We start from the raw sequence: 16,429 nt of genomic DNA, 5'->3' as shown, positions 1-16,429 counted from the left end.
AGAGAGAGAGAGAGAGAGAGAGAGAGAGAGAGAGAGAGAGAGAGAGAGAGAGAGAGAGAGAGCAGGAAAGGAGCGTCGGGTTTTGATTGGTCTCCTAAAGCCCAGCCCTGCGCTCTCATTGGTTCAGATCAACCACTAAACGCTGAAATGAGTTGGGGAAAATAATCTCGCGGCACTCCGCTGTGTGTTCAGCCTCACGGCTCCTTGTTGCGCCTCGCGACTCTGCGCGTAAAGGATAACCATTTTTTTTTTTATATAAAGAGGAATCCAGCTGGAGCGACGAGATCGATCCAGTTCTTTATTCCAGTTTTGGTTTTGGGGAACCGGGATTCGGTTGCAAGAACTTTCTGTTACGCACGAAAAGGACAGTCCTGAACTTCAGCAGCAGCTTGTCTCTTTATACTCAAGTAGAAAAAAAAATCTGACTTTTTATATATTTTTCCAAGGTTGAAGTTCTTTATTTGCGACGTCTATTGTTGGCTTTTATGTCTTTTTTTTTTTTTTTTAAGTTTAGCCAAAAACAACCGGTGGGGCTGGATTGAATTTTTTTGTTGTTGTTTTGTCACGGCTGGATTACCTTTTTTTCTCTCCTAGTAAATGATTGGGTTGAATTGGGATCTGCAGTGAGGTCTAAAGCAGTTTGCGGTGTTGGTGTATTGTTTACACGCGGCTGAAAGTATTTAAGTGTGCGGTAGATGAGAGCACAGATACAAACCCAGCCCCGCGCACACTTTGGAAAGCTTTTTTTGTGTGTGATGTTTCTTCAAATTTACGCATCGTGAACAGATGAGCAAAAACTCTCCAGAGTTTAGTGGGTTTTTTGTCCAAGACTCTTCTCTGTCTGCGCGCTTTTGACTCCATCCTTTTTAGCGCACATCTGCGTCTGGAAGACACAAAGAGACTAAGAAAACAGTTTTTTTCCCCCCTCCAAAGAGTTCGGCTCTTCTCACACAACCCAGTTAAGTGGCACTGACCCAAGCTGTTGTGATGCATATTCCCGTAGAGCCGCCCACCACCAGACGGTTCACGCCGCCCTCGACATCCTTCCCCTGCAGCAAAATTGGAGACGCCAACGGCTCCATGGCCACCCCGGGCTCTCTCAGGTCCAGACCGGATACCAGGAACGTGGTGGACGTCCTCGCGGACCACGCCGGCGAGCTGGTCCGAACCGACAGCCCCAACTTCCTCTGCTCGGTGCTGCCTTCTCACTGGCGCTGCAACAAGACGCTCCCCGTGGCTTTCAAGGCAAGACCGATGGCTTCTAATAACTTATGTTTTTTTTTAGATGCTGGACATACGTTAATGTCAGAGAGTTGAGACAGAAACAAAGAATTTAATTCCACTTGTTTATAAAATATTAAAACAAATTAATTAATTAATAAAACGCCTCTGCAGATGAGTCAGTCCAGGCTTTTTACAGACAACAGGAACTACAGATGAAAAAAAAGCTGAACCTAGTTTTACTTTCAGTGTTTTTATTTCTCTTTGATTTAGCTTGTTACTTTTAGTGCAGCTTTGTGTTTTATGTATTTTATTTGAAAATAATAATTTAATTTTTTTTAGATCCAACAAATTAAATCTAGAAACTAAGAGGATGGCACACAAATTGAGATGTTATTTGTAGTAAACACCTCACCTCCGTGCCACAGCGTTTACGCACCAAATATGATTGGCTGCGTTGAAAACAGTAAAGATCTTGAATCTTAATAAGAGCCGGATGCGGGTTTTACGCGCGCGCGTGCTGTGCGCCTTTGGAGTGACCGAACCGCCGCCTGCTTGTCTCCCCGCCGCGCAGGTCGTGGCCCTCGGCGACGTTCCGGACGGGACTCTGGTCACCGTGATGGCCGGGAACGACGAGAACTACTCGGCCGAGCTGAGGAACGCCTCCGCGGTGATGAAGAACCAGGTGGCCCGCTTCAACGACCTCCGCTTCGTGGGCAGGAGCGGACGAGGTGAGCTCAGACTCTCCTTTCCTCACGGCCACACGGGGTTTAGGCCCTGCTCAGTAAAAAAAATAAGAGGAAATTTAATCTTTTTTTTTTGGTGCAGCTTATAATAAATCTTACGCCCTGGTGCATCGAGAGCTTATTTGTTTATTTAATTTATTAGTGAAAAGGATCCAATCTTAAAAGATTTTTTTCCACAGACGCTGACAGGAAACTTGGAACCACAAGGGTCTGCAGAAATCCATATTTGAAACTGGCTTTGGTCAGATTTATATAAAATCTGCAAATAATTTTGATTTGGCTTTGCCAGCTCAGTGGTGTCATCCCACACATCTGGCCTGCGTCACGGTGCGCGCACGCAACGTGTCTGTTTAATTTTCCTAATCCAGAGGGATAGAAATAATTACCCACGTGGTTTAGTTCGAAAAAAAATAATATATAACCACTTGGCAATTGGTGTCCTGAGGCAGTTGGTTAAATAATCCGTTCAGTGGTAGGTAAAAGGCAGTTTTAAACTCTTGTATTTAGTTTCTTTATTAAAATTCACACATCAACAGGCCTGTTTGCAGGATGTTGTGGTTAAAGCCCAGGTCTGCTGACTGATTTTTTTATTTATTTTTTATTTTTTATTTTTTTGGTTCTATATCAAGTAAATCAAAATGTCCAAGAATAAAAACTCGATTGTTCTCAATGTTAAAATGATTTAGGATCTTCAAGCCGAACAGACATTTCTCTAATTATCGATCTAATTACCAGCCCTGATCGTTAAAACGTGGGAAGACATTTGATACCTAAAAACGATTTTAAGCAAATAGTTTAATTTTTGTTTCTTCAGCTTACATTCTTTTCTTTCCTCCTACGCAGTGTGTTTTTTTGCAGAGATGCCCTTTTTATCATTATTGTTTTTTTTCTCACAGTCATCACTGCCATGCTGCAGCAGCCTTCCTCTTTCTGCAGATGTGAGAAAGATTCTGTCTTGTTCAACATTTGCTGCAGGCCTATTTTTTTTTAATCTGGAAGATAGGATCTCAGAATACTAAATCATGCCCACGGACAAACCGTTAAAAATGCTGGAGCCGTTTTTTATCTTAAAAACAATATAAAAAAAAACATGAAAGCCACAAATTCTAGGAAAAAGAAAGTTGCTTTGAAGCCTCATAATAAAATGTGTTGTTTGACTGCAGGAAAGAGCTTCACTCTGACCATCACCGTGTTCACCGGCCCACCACAGGTGGCCACCTACCACCGCGCCATCAAAGTCACCGTGGATGGACCCCGGGAACCGCGCAGTGAGTCCACGCAAGCGCATAAACATCACACTTTTATGTTCCTTTTATTTAATTAGTGCATTGTGGTGAGATGTGGAGTCCAACGCATTTGTTACATAAAAAGTCAGAGCAGGTCTGAAATGTGTGCGTGGGTGTGTTGTGTTTATCACAAACCATCAGTTCACACCACCAGAAGTGCTAAAATCATTTTTTTTCTTTTCACAAGATTTGTTTGGGCTTTTAAAAAATGGTTTTTTAGGTTAAGATAAAAAAAAGAAGAAGTTCTGGTTTAATTTGTGGTGTGCCTCATAAAGGTTGATGTCCTCAGTAGATTAGCTGATCCAGTGTGAAGCGTTCAGGCCTAACTGAAGACCACTAAAAAAGGAGCCTATCTCCAAGCTGCAGGTGGATCAGGATTTGTGAAACCCACCCCCCTCTAATTCCTCACAGCTTCCTCAGAGCTGGTCACAGTGGGGGGTCTTACCTGCCTGATAAGTTACTCCCTGATTTATTTAATAGAGTCAGTCCTGGCCCTAAAGCTGTTCGCTGCCTTCTCGGTGTGGTTCAAGGCCAAGACTCAAGTGGCTTCGAGGTTAGACCTGTGTGTGCACGAGTCTATTGTGAGGCTCAGCGACAGATAAGATGTGTAGCATTTCTGCTCCATGAGGGGACCGTGTTTAGTGGGGCACTAAAAGCTCCCAGAACACGGTGGATAAAGCCGCGGCAGCTCGTGTGGAGGTGGAAACCAGGACAGGCTGGATTTAAACCAGTCAAAACAGAGCTCGGAAGGAACAGAGGGAGTGGGAGCAAGTGTCACATGAGCGGGGTGGCAGTGGGGGAGCAGAGGGGCATCATACCCCCCCACCACCACCACCACCAGTCGAGCTGGATGCTATTTGTAGAGGTATAAAAGAGAGGCGCGACCGCAAAGGCAGAATGGACTTAATAATAAACGCTGCATGTGTGCATGGTTTCAATTTGATATAGTCTTTTGTTTAGCATAAAAAACTGTTCCTACAAAGACATGTGTGTGTAAATACACGTGTGTCTCAGTTTGAAATAACCGTGCACATCAAAGTGGTCTCCTGTCTGTCTGTCAGCACGTTACGACTCCAGCTGAGGCGTCAGGGTGGCCGTGATGCTTTTACACTTGTGCTATAAAGTGACACTGTTTAATTTAGGCCAGAGGGACTTTAAGGCTCCATTAAAGCCGCACCACCACCACCCCCAGCCCCCTTTTGCACTGACTCAAGGGAGAAAATAAACTTTTGCATAAGCTAATTTAAAACTGCATCTGAGTCTGATTTCTGTGTGCACAACTTGACTCGTTTGACTCTCTAATAACAGTCGGGCAGTGAGGCGTTGCATTTATGGAAACATGACAACGTGCACAACAACAACAACACGACAGGTTCAGTCGCTCTGCAGGGGAAATTAATCCAAGATTTCCAAACAGGAGTTGTGTAAAAAAAGAAAAAAAAAGAAAAAAAAAGAAAAGCATATTTACATGATTTGTCGTTTTTGCTTAAACAAGCTGTTGGACGTGAAGCCGAGATGACATTTTGACCCACTCATGGCGTGTGGAAGAATCTGCAGCCTCCAAAATAGAAATGACATGAGACAGAATAAAAAGAGCACTTCTTTTTTAAACAAGGAGCACATTTTAAGAGTCGTGTTCCAACACACAAAAAAAGAGAAAAAAAAAGTAAAAGAGGAACACACGCTATCATTCAGACATTATAAAGACCATAAAAATAATCAGATTCTTCTTTGACCACAAGGCACTGTATTATATCAGCTGTAGAGCTAAAGTAGACAGGAGCTGTTGCCAACACTACTAACACTTTCTTTCGTTATGAATCTAATCCTTTCAGGGGCAGTTCTAGTTTTATATATATATATATATATATATATATATATATATATATATATATGTATATACATGTGTGTGTGTATAAATATATACCCTCAAATGATTTAGGCTGTTTACAGTGTGGTTGTGCATCTCGGTGCAAACAGCCTGAAGCTCCACTTGGATGCGGTTCTGCTCACCTGTTCACAGGCTGACAGACTGTAGGGCCATCCTGCTCAGGGCTTTGCAGACTGTTTGTGTTGGGGCCTCTGCATTTGCATGGCTGCTAGCTGAGCTGCCATGGAGCTGGGATGGGGGGGTTGGAGGGTTTTTATTAATGTTTGCTGATTCAGACGAGAGAACCTGATGGACAGGACTGCAACGGTGGCTCACCTGGGGCGGTTTGACAAAGAGCACCATGCCCTCTGAAAACACCTGAGCAGTAAGCTAGTCACACATAGTTGTGTATTCGAATGTACACAACATGCCAAGACACACAGAGACATGTAAAGCAGATCGAAACACACTCGCAAAGGTTCTGCCCCCGAGTAGAAAGCATGTTCTGCTAAGTATTTTTTGCTCTTTTTTTTTTTTTTTNACTCACACACACACTCACACACACAAATACACACACACACACACACTCACACAAACTTACACACACACACACACACATTCACACTCACACTCTCACACACACACTCACACACACAAATACACACACACACATACACTCACACACCCCCCCACACACACACACACACATTCACACTCACACACACTCAAACGCACCTCCCCCTGATCTCCCAGTCATAATTTATTATCAGACTTCTGCTGAGCTCAAACTGGAAACTCAACGCTTGTAACTGCCGATGACAGCTCTATCTGAGGAGCAGCTTCGCCACCAGCTACTGTGCATCACAACCCGAAGCAACAACAGAAGCGCACAAGACAAAAATGAAAAGCAGATGACTTAAAGAGTCGATGCGCTTCCTGTCGAAACGCAAAAAAATAAATAAATAAAAAACGCCACGCGGGCGTTACTCTCACCAAGCAGCCCTCTTGAGTTTTTTTTTTTCTCTGTTTTTCTTCTCACACTCGAAAACCTTTGACATGACATCAACTGTCACCTATTTACTGACAGAGGAAGGAGCGTTTTTATTTCTGGATCTGTTCACGTTAAATGAGTCAGTCTCTGAGAACGTCTCACTGTATGTCACGCAGAGAGACACTAAATAAGATTCAGAATTATTTTGAGCGTGTCAAATGAAATTCAGAACTAATGTTTGTGGCCTGATGGGATGGGTGCGGGTTTCCGTTTTAACTTAAATACTCGCTCAGAAAGAAGAAAATGGAAACGTTTCATTTAAAAACAAGAAATATAAAGTAACATTTGTCGATATTTTGACTATTACTTAAAGGTTGATCATATTTGTGTTCCTTTTATCAGTTTAAGAACAAATTTCTTTTTCAATTTCACATCAGCAGAGTGAATGGCTTGCTCGAACATGGCAGATTGTCTTATAATACTTGAGAATGATACTCGTGAATGGGTGCTAGCTGCTTACATCATCGTATGTTGTACGTAGGGGATACACTTCACCACCCAAAAAGGCCTACACATCTGCCAAAATCACTTGAGCGCCGTCGTGTTTTGTTGCTCTGTTTACTCGTCTGGGTGTGTCCGCTCAGCTCCAGGAGGAGAATGATGGGCGTGGGGGATGGAGTTGGGAGAGTTGGGGTGGGTGGTGGGGGGGTGGCATGTTGGAGCTGGCGGGTTGATTTTATTTGCATTTGGCACACAGACTGTACAAAGTATGCAAATAGACAAACAATGACATTTGCTGTGTTATTTTTCCTGTGATATTGCAGTCTCTCTGCAAAGTCAACAAAAAGATAGCATGCGTGTGGATTGCATTTGCGTGTGCTCAGGCTCATGCACCTGCCAGGTGCGTCTCTTTAAAAAAAAAAAACATCGGCCCCCACCGAGCCACGCCCATGCTTCACAAATCACATGAAAGGCTGCCCCTCGGTGCGAATTGCTCTCTCAAAGGCAACTTTGATGTTTGAAAGAGGAGACGGGCGTCTTTGAAAGAAAGGCCTACAGGTGTATGAGTGCCAGGGGAGGGGGAAAAACAGGGGCATGTGTGACTCTGGGTGCTTTCCTGATTGTTAAAGCCCATCTCTATCAGGTCTCCTGGAGAAATAGAGGCCTGAGCGTGCACACAATCACACACATTCTCAACAACCAAACTCATGACCACCTAGTTTATGATTTGGTTGAGGAGATGTTTTTGCCCCAGTGCTGTTTAACGACAGCTGTACAATTAATKAAAGGGCAAATTTAATTTCCTCTAAAAGAAAGCGACAGGATAACGACTGTGAGTTGTCATCTGCAGCTTTTTTCCTCCCTGGGGTCACTTCTGACTAATCGTAAACAGCCTCAGCGATTATAAAATAGAGCAAGTATGAATGGAGTTGGGCCTGCGTGTTTGGGATGAAACATTCACCACACTACTGAGGTTTATAAGGCTTATGACGGGCGGCCATTGGGGATCTTTCCGTCATTATTTTGGGATGTATCTTTTTTTTATCACACGAGAGCAACTGTAGGATTGCTGTCAGACACATCAAAACGATATGATCAACTTTTCTGTGTGTGTGTGGATGTGTGTTTAGGGGAAATAAAGCACTGAGTTGGAGGCTCTTTGACCACTGTTGCCACCTTAACCACATCTAGAAGCTTTGAGGCCAACTCCCTTTGCGGCGACGCACACGTATTCACACACAGCTGTTTCTAATCCCACTTGAGCTTTTGTGCTCAAGTTTTTCGACGAAAGCAGATGTAATTGGTATAAACACCTCAGCCTACATCCAATAGAAAACAAAAGAAAAATATAACTGTTAGTCACTGCAGAAGTTTCTGCTTATAAAAACNACGCTATATTGCCTTATATGTATTAGCTCGGCGCTAGCGTGACAAACAAGCTAAACTGAGGTCCTTCATCTATTTTTTCAGTTACAGGCTGAGTCATTTCTACCTTCTCCTCTCTGTCAACACTCTGGTTTCATTTTTAAAAAGTCAATCGTCAGATATTGTCCAAGATTAATCTTCAGGGTGGATATAGCTCGCTAGTAGCCTCGCACCGAGGACCTATCCACGTCATCATTTACCCAGAATGCTTTGCTTGTAAATAAAATGGCCCTGTCCGTGTAACATATTTTTAAACTTTTAGTTTAAAAATTATAAAAACTAAACAGTCTTTATTTTACAGTTAAAATATATGTTTATTAAATAAAGTCTAATGTTACAACTAATCAGGGATCCCTAATTCGGTAAAACTACCACTTAGGTTTATTTTGTGAACAAAAAAAATAATATAAACATGTTCTTTACCTTTCAACTTCCTGTTTTGATCTTTCAGGGCACAGAGTGAAGCTAGAAGACCCCCAGAAGATGCAGTTCTCCGACAGGCTCTCAGAAATTGAGCGCTACCACCAGCGAGCGATGCGGATAGGCCCGGTGAACAACAACCCACGCCCTCTTCACCAAACACACCTCGGCACCACGCAAGGTGAGGATCACAGCAGAACCCATTTAAAACCAAACCACAGCAACACTCTGAACTTAACAGCCGTAGTTGGAGGTAAACGGCTTTGATTAAAACGAACGTTTATGGTTTTATTTGGCCAGAGGGAAAGCAATCTGTAAGACAAATTTGAATGTAATGCGTTCAAGCTAAACCAAATGTCTCCCGTGTATGTTTTCTTTACGAGTTTTGCTCCACTAATCTGAGAGCTGTTCTGAGAGGCCAAGCTCATGTCAAGCTTTGTCCCTGGATGCTGTGCGTTGGCGGGTCCGGGCCCCACAGAGTGAGGGGCAGAAGCTGCCAGGTGGCGCGGCGAGCCCTGCCAGCTGAGTTTGGCCTCCGCTCACCTCGCGTTACAGCCTCGGGAATGTAGCAGCCGCCTGCTACCTTGGCAATCACGTCACTCTCAGACGGGTCGAATGTGCGGAGGTGAGCGGGTGGGGAGAGGTGGGACGGCGGTGACTTAGGCAGCGGTGGTGTGATGGGAGGGGGAGGGGGGAGGCCTGGTTTTAACATGTGTTCACGCTGTGAACAGCTGCGTGGGTGACGGCCCGGGTGAGGATGAGTCTTCACTCCCCATCCTCGTGTGTCACAGCAGATTTGACGGAGTATCTGGAAACGCACACGTCCACTCCCCACACCGCCCACTCGTCAGTTCTCATGCTGGCTAATGATTCTCATTACCTTTTGTAAGAGCGTGTTTCTGCTCACAGGAGGGCTTGTTTGGGAGCGTTGAGCCATGTGTGGGTGCAACTCTATCGTAGCCTCACACTGTTTGGCCTTGTGCTCAGCTTAGCCGGTGCTGAGTCACCACTATAGGCCTATCTAACAGCTGACTGCTGGGAACACTGGGTCTTTTACTCTGCTCCCTCCCGTCCTTACTGTCTGTTGATGCTGATTTGGTTCCTTTGCACAGCTCGTACCAAACTAAAAACACGTCAGCCGTTTTAGAAACACCGGCGACCGATAAACTGAAAATAAACAGCGCCGAAATTCAACACAATGCTGCCACTATGATGATAATTTTCTGATGGCTCAGAGTTTGGCATCGACCCCGTGGGTTGTCTGCCAGTAAAAAAAAAAGCCCCCCGCAGCTAAGATTTAACTAGAAGCCATGAGTTTCTGAGGCCAGCCTTGAATGTGCGGGGTGCGCTCCGATCGTCAGGGAGAGGTGCGCAGACACAGTCCAGACAGCAGACGAGGAGCTCTGCTCTTGTCTGCCTTGCACCGGATTAGGGCAGGAATTAGAGCATCATAGGCTTTTGGGGCTTCAAAGGGCAGTGGTGCTGCAACACACACACACACACACACACACACACACAAAAACTCACCAGCCAAGCAGCTTTCCTGTTTACCTACCTATGAGGGGAAGTAAAATGCCCACTCTGTGTGTGCTCACTCTTCCTTACGTACACTCACCCATGGAGGAGGGAGCCATTACGACCTTTCAGCTGTAATTCAATAAAAGTTCTGATCTGCATTTAGAAAAATAAATGGCCCGTGAGTGGAGGAATATTTTTCTACGCTGYTGCGTTATGACAATAAACCGTTTTCTGTGTCGGGACAGCGGGCACAGGAGCGGCTTGTGGGAATGAGGCACCTGCTGGTTACTGGAAAAGACGACGTGTACCACCACACTGCGGTTTGGATATTTATTCCTCCAGGCCTTAAATAATAGGTGCAGCAAGGTCTTCCTTTTGAGTCCAAACGCGTAGAAGGTTGTAATCCTCCTGGTAAACACAGAGAAGCCTTGGCTCTTCAAAACAAACCGGAGGAGTCGCTGCAAAAACAGGAGAGGTCCGCCTCAACACTGCCGCTCTCGCGCACTAACAGCATGGCAACTTCAGAGGAAGTGCTGAAAGTGAAATGCGTGGAACTYGGTGGAAAATTCACACGTTTCTGCATTTCTCTCGTTTCCTTTGACTCACCTGGGATTGGAACGGTTGTCTTTCTGTGGAACCCTCAGAGCGCGTGAGTGTTTAGGGGCTAAACGCGCTCGTTTTGCACAATATTGTGAGCGATCTGGCGCGCACAAAGGTGTGAACACGGAGCCGTTTGACACATCTGCTGGCGTTGCATTGATGTATGCGACAGCAACAGCTTGCTTTCCTTTCTCACAGCTCTGCAAGGCCCCCACCTTTCCCCCCGGCACCCCGCTGCTGCTTAGAGCAACCTGAAAACATGCAAACACACACAGACACACACACTATCAGACATGTACAACAAGCCTATTCACCATTAGAGCTAAAATAACACACTAACAGCAGCTTATTGCTTTAATTTGAGCTGTCACCGGAGCCAAATGGGCCTTCTGTGCTCGACGAGGCCAAAACAGCGGCAGCAGCGCTGGGAAACCTGCAAAGTCTGCAGGCAAGCAGCCAAAGAGCCTGAAAAACAGCCTTGCTTATATCACTCCCCAACACGCATTAGTTCTAGCAGAAGACAGTTACACACACACACACACACACACACACACACACACACACACACACACACACAAACATAGATTTGCTACATAAAAGAGGGATGATTGCTCTCAACTTGCTACGGGTCTTTCTGTATTGTTAAAGAATCCGGGTGCATTGGACCTGATTTTAGCACCCCTGCAAAACATCCCCCCCTCCCCACAACAGCAGCCTGCCTAAACCTGTCTTGTTGTAGGCCTGTCCTTGTGTGGCGCAGCCTCTGTCACACACACACACACACACACACACATACACACATGCATACACAAAGCGCTTTATCCCTCTTATCAGAAAAGGAAGGCTGCGCTCTTTGCTCAAACAGTCTCATGAAGCAACTTCCGCTGTGAGCAGCTTGTTTTCAGGCCTGCGAAGGGGGATTTTCACACTGCTGATGTCCCTCGAGACAAGCCGATGCATCTGCCTGAGGGACCAGACRATCCCCCCAGCTGTGGCCGGCCATAGAGGTTGAACTCCAGATAAAAGCATACCAAATCCTTTTTTTTTTCTTTGGACCTCCTTCAAAAAAGACCAAATAACGTTTCCACAAAACCCCTCCCCGCCGCCGTGTTCGGGCCGCTGTGTTGATGATACAGCCTTTCCACTCACATAAATATTGTGTTCATTCCATCCATGATAATGATATGGTGGCAGGACTTGGTGAGTTCATACTGAAAGTGTAGCAGGAGAGGTATGTAAATGAATTTAAAGCAGTGTGATGTCTGCGTGTGGCTATAGCGTCGACTCATTTAGGCCCAGACGAGACAGCCACAATCACCATCCAAGGGTAAAACCCACATCCCTCAGGGTCAGCCTCAAAACAAGAACTTTGATTTGCCCCACTGTAAATACTCTATGGTGTAATTGGTGGCCTTGGAAAGCATTGTGCCAAACAGACTGCTGCTGAGATGGGTTTTTTTTTCGAGCCCGCGCCTGTAATAGAACAAAAAGGGAAGTATGAGAAAGGGTGGCGGAAAGCAGCGAGATGGGAGCGAGAACGTGAAAGGGAGGGAGGGGGCAGGTTCAGGTCCGCTAGAGAGGAGGAAGAGGAAGACAGGTGTGCACGACTTTGCTCAACAGATGTTGAAACATCTTCACTGTCTGTTGAGGGCAAACGGAAGTTTGCACGCAGGCGAGCAGGCCCCAGAGCAGCGTGCGCTCAACTGTCGCCCCACATCTCGCTGTCGAGTTTGAAAAGCCAGATAAGGATGCAGAGCTCTTGTTTTCTCAAGATTTCAACACTTAACTTTCAGTACAGTMACTCATCCAGTCAAGACTTGTAATTAAATGCTTTTTAAACTTGCAGTATTGTTGAAATGGCTTTTTTAAAACAGCATACACAAGTATTTTTTAAGCTGATTTACAGTAAAAAAAAAAAAACACATTGCAGTCAGCTGCCTTTTGTTAGCTTTCATATTAAACATGGCGTGTTCGCTACAGCCTGAACATTTTAGTTTGTAACCCTATACCACACATAGCTAGGCTTCACAATCCAGACATAGTTTTCAGTGCTAAGTGCAATCCTTGTGAATTTGAGTTTTATCACAGGCCCTATCAAGTCCATTTATACGGTGAATACAAATATTTACACTTCAAATACATTTGACTCAGGTTTCGTTCGGAGCCAGAGCACGTCTTGCCCTTTGCTGTTCAGATAAAGTGTCGCTCCGATTCCTCACAAAAAGAGCTGGTGTTTATTGTGCCGTGCCACAGAGAACATATGTTTCTTTATTTTAACTGAGTCAGAGCAACAAAGAAAAAGAGGCTGAAAAATGTAGGAGATGAAGAAAAGGAAATGAGTCTTCACGGGTGATCAGATGTGGCATCGTGTTGAAGTCCTGGCAGTCACCTCGCAGTGCAAACACCGTCTCTGTGTTGAGATGATATGAGCTATGTGGAGGAAAGGCTGGGTGGATTTTTTTGCTGTTTATGTGGTCGGGCCTTCCCTCAGAATACGAGCTCGTAAAAAAAAAACTTCACTTTCACTTCACCTGCCCTCCTCGCTGCTGCTTCAAAAGCAGCATATCGAGCAAAGCAACTCGCCGAGTGCCTCTGCAACAATTATAAGACACTATGAGGAAATAAAAACCTATTTACATGTGAAAAACAAAGCAGCGCTRGGAACGGCACACCCATTTCTTCAAAACACACAGCCATCGCCTCTCAGTACGTCGTTATTACCAGACATTTTATATCAAGCATTTTATTTATTCTTCATACACTTCCATAATGCTTTCAGTTGATGCGACCACTACCCTGAGAGGAGGCTAGTAAATCTGCAGCCCTTTATCATCCATTTTCAACTCTGGATGCATATCGAGCACTGCTGTTTAGGCCTCATATGTGCAGTGGCTCCCATCTCCCAGCACTATTTTGTGGTTATGATATCATAGAGAGAAAAAAACAAAACAAAGACATTCTCTTCTAAGTGCACCCTGACACATTAAATATTCATCTAACCACGAAAACCCCTCTGAAATGGGGCTGGTGTGGAGCTTCGGCACCCTTCTGGCCCTCCGCCGTGCGCAGGCAAAGTCAAATAATGGTGGTCGGACCGGACGTACCGCGGCTGCAGTCGGGGTCAAGTGGCTAAAGAGTTGTCTTATTAACACACAAGTTAACTATGTTAATATTTCTTTTTTAAGGAAAATAAACAGCCTGTACATGTAATTTAAAAATAACACTTAAAAAAGCAAAGAATAAAAAAAAATCCATAAAAATGACTAAAATTGTTAAAATAACTTTAATTATAAGGATGAGAAAAAGTGTGTTGTTGAATGCAAATTTTGAACAACAAATAAATGAAGAAGAGATGAAGAGAAAAACTGAGGACAAAGTGGGAAATGGGGTTTTAAGTTGCCTCCCAGTTGATTAGTGGTGTTAACGGCAACTTCTCGGGTTAATTGGCTCCAGGTCTTGTTCGAGGTTTTTGCAACTCCCCCCACTCCGAAGGAAAAGAAAAATAAAATCACTCTCTCACATCCCACTAAACCCCACTAGAAGCTGTGAACAGTGTGTCGCTACAACCCGTGTGTGTGTGTGTGCGTGCCCCTGCCAGCTGGATCTGTGCCACAGGATCTGCAGCTCGAGTGTGTTTGTGGGCAGCTGAATGATCACTTTCATCTCTAAAGAGCCAATTCATCTTAGACCACCACTGGATACAGAAAAACTGACCAATTATCATTTTTTTTCCCTCTCTGTGGTGTCTGCTCCCCCACCCCAACCAGAGAGCTGTGGGATGTATCGTTTCCCTGACCTCAGCCTTTTGAGGTGGTGTAAATCTCTTAATAACTACACAAGGACACATATAGGGGCTATATTTGGAGGGCTGCTACCCTTGGCCGGCCCTGCTCCTGGCCTGGAACAGACAGTAGCCGCAGTGTCTGCGTGGGCGCTGTTTGAGTGTGTGTGTGAGAGGCAGAGAAACGCCGGCCTCCATTCCTTCCACCGGGGTTTAAAAGAGAAGACGGATAAAGAGATATCACAGGGCGCGCGGCGAGGCCGTTAAAACTGCCCAGGATATATTCCTGAGTAATTGCGCCCGGGTGGACTGGTTGAAAACGCACACAAACACTCACTGTCTCTTCTTTTTTTTGGGGGGGGTGTCATAATGTTCAGGAAAACAAACAGTTTGAGAGCAGCAACAGAAAAGCTGTTTCTGCTGAAGCAGATTAGTCATAACGGAGGCTTTAGGCGTGTAAAGTTCAAGGTGTCTGAACGGTAACTGTGAATAAACAGAAGGTGCTTTTTTTCAGCAGAAAGTGAGGTGATTTAAGAGGATGTCTGATGAATTGGACGGGGGGGAGAGGGTGGGGTGTCAAAGCACGATATTTCTATATGGTTTATAAGGGGAAGATGGAAGAGAGGCGGTGGGCACAAACAAATGGACAGAGCGGTAAACGAGAGGAAACTTTACCCATGGGTCAGCCTCCGAGGGAAGATATATTGCCCATGGGTCAGTGGAGAGAAAGGACGGGCAAAATCCATATTGGTCCGTCTGCCTTGCCCCCTTTATATAGTGATAAAATATTCAAATCCAGCCATTACTTCACATTAGGCTACTCTGTAGAGATGCCAGGGAGAAAACCACAGAATGTATACATGTCGGTTGACACACGGGTTTTGGCGCATTGATAGTTACATTAAAATCTCTTCCTCCCATTAGAGGCATCCGGACTCATGTCTGACGTTTAAGGTGTGTTCACATGTAAAGTACGTGCATGTACTATTACACACGTCTGTCTTCATAAAAGGCACAATCAGAGTTTTTTTCTTTTTCTGACCATTTCCCTGAACCGGACCGCAGAGCGATAAGGGCTCTAAGTGAGTTGCTTTCTCAGCGTTTGCACACAAACAACCTTCTTTCTGTGTTTTCTACGTTATGTTCAAAACCCACGTCTACAAGGTCTGGTCGTCTCATCATGTATGTTTCCTTTTTGACTAAGTGCTGTATCAATCAGACCCCAATTTGTGTTGTTTCTATTTTTTTATTTTTTGTGCATGGGAAGGTGAGGGGTTTCAACTAGGGGCAGATATAGTCACCGAAAAAAACAAAACAAGATAAAGATCATCTTCTCACTTCACAGAAACGTCTGATGCAGTAATTCACACTTTATTAAACTTCGGTTTCAATGAAAACAACATTCCTGGAGAAATTATTTTCAGCCACTTATGCTGTCGTTATCTGCGGGTGACGTGGCAGCAGGTGCAGCTTGAGCAACATTTAGTGTCTAGCCAATGTATTTCAAGGTCTGCTGACATTCTAATAATATTTTTGTGCTTGGAAGCTGAAAACACGGCGATGATGTCTTCCTCTTTACATGTTCATCCTGTTGTTAGTGTGAGCTAAGATTAAAGATGTTGAATGTTTTTTTTATAAAAATCTCATCTTTAAAGGGATCCCCGATTAGTTGTAACATACTTGATAAACATGTATTTTAACTGTAAATTAAAGGCTGTGAAAATACTGTAGGCTGTTTAGTTTTGTAAATTTTTAAAATTATATTTTAACACGGACGGAGCCATTTTATTTACAAGCAAAGCATTCTGGGTAAATGCTGACGTGGACAGGTCCTTGGTGTGTGCGAGCTATATCCACCCTGAAGGTTAATCTTGGACAATATCTGATAATCGACTCTTTTAAATGAAACCAGAGAGCGTTGACAGAGAGGAGAAGGTAGAAATGACTCGGCCTGGAACTGAAAATATGGATGGAGGACAACAGAGCTGTTATGCTGCGTTCACACCGAACGCGATTTCAGCTTCAAAATCACAGCCAACGCTGAAGTTGGTCACTCGTGCACTTTGAGGT

General features: G+C 44.6%; 1 protein-coding gene across 2 annotated transcripts in view; it reads left to right on the top strand.

The window, feature by feature from the left end:
* runx3 (RUNX family transcription factor 3) overlaps positions 1-16,429 on the top strand; it is a 47,936-nt gene that overhangs the window by 19,817 nt on the left and 11,690 nt on the right. For both annotated transcript variants that reach the window (XM_014011068.1, XM_014011063.1), the window contains exons 2-5: positions 1,004-1,245; positions 1,796-1,952; positions 3,131-3,235; positions 8,492-8,641. In XM_014011068.1, coding sequence (XP_013866522.1) covers positions 1,004-1,245; positions 1,796-1,952; positions 3,131-3,235; positions 8,492-8,641 — 654 coding nt within the window. The remainder of the gene's footprint in view (positions 1-1,003; positions 1,246-1,795; positions 1,953-3,130; positions 3,236-8,491; positions 8,642-16,429) is intronic.

The sequence above is a fragment of the Austrofundulus limnaeus genome, unplaced genomic scaffold, assembly GCF_001266775.1.
Source record: "Austrofundulus limnaeus strain Quisiro unplaced genomic scaffold, Austrofundulus_limnaeus-1.0 Scaffold2, whole genome shotgun sequence".
Classification (NCBI taxonomy): domain Eukaryota; kingdom Metazoa; phylum Chordata; class Actinopteri; order Cyprinodontiformes; family Rivulidae; genus Austrofundulus; species Austrofundulus limnaeus.
Note: the sequence above shows the minus strand (reverse complement) of the source record. Positions and strands in the feature narration are given on the sequence as shown.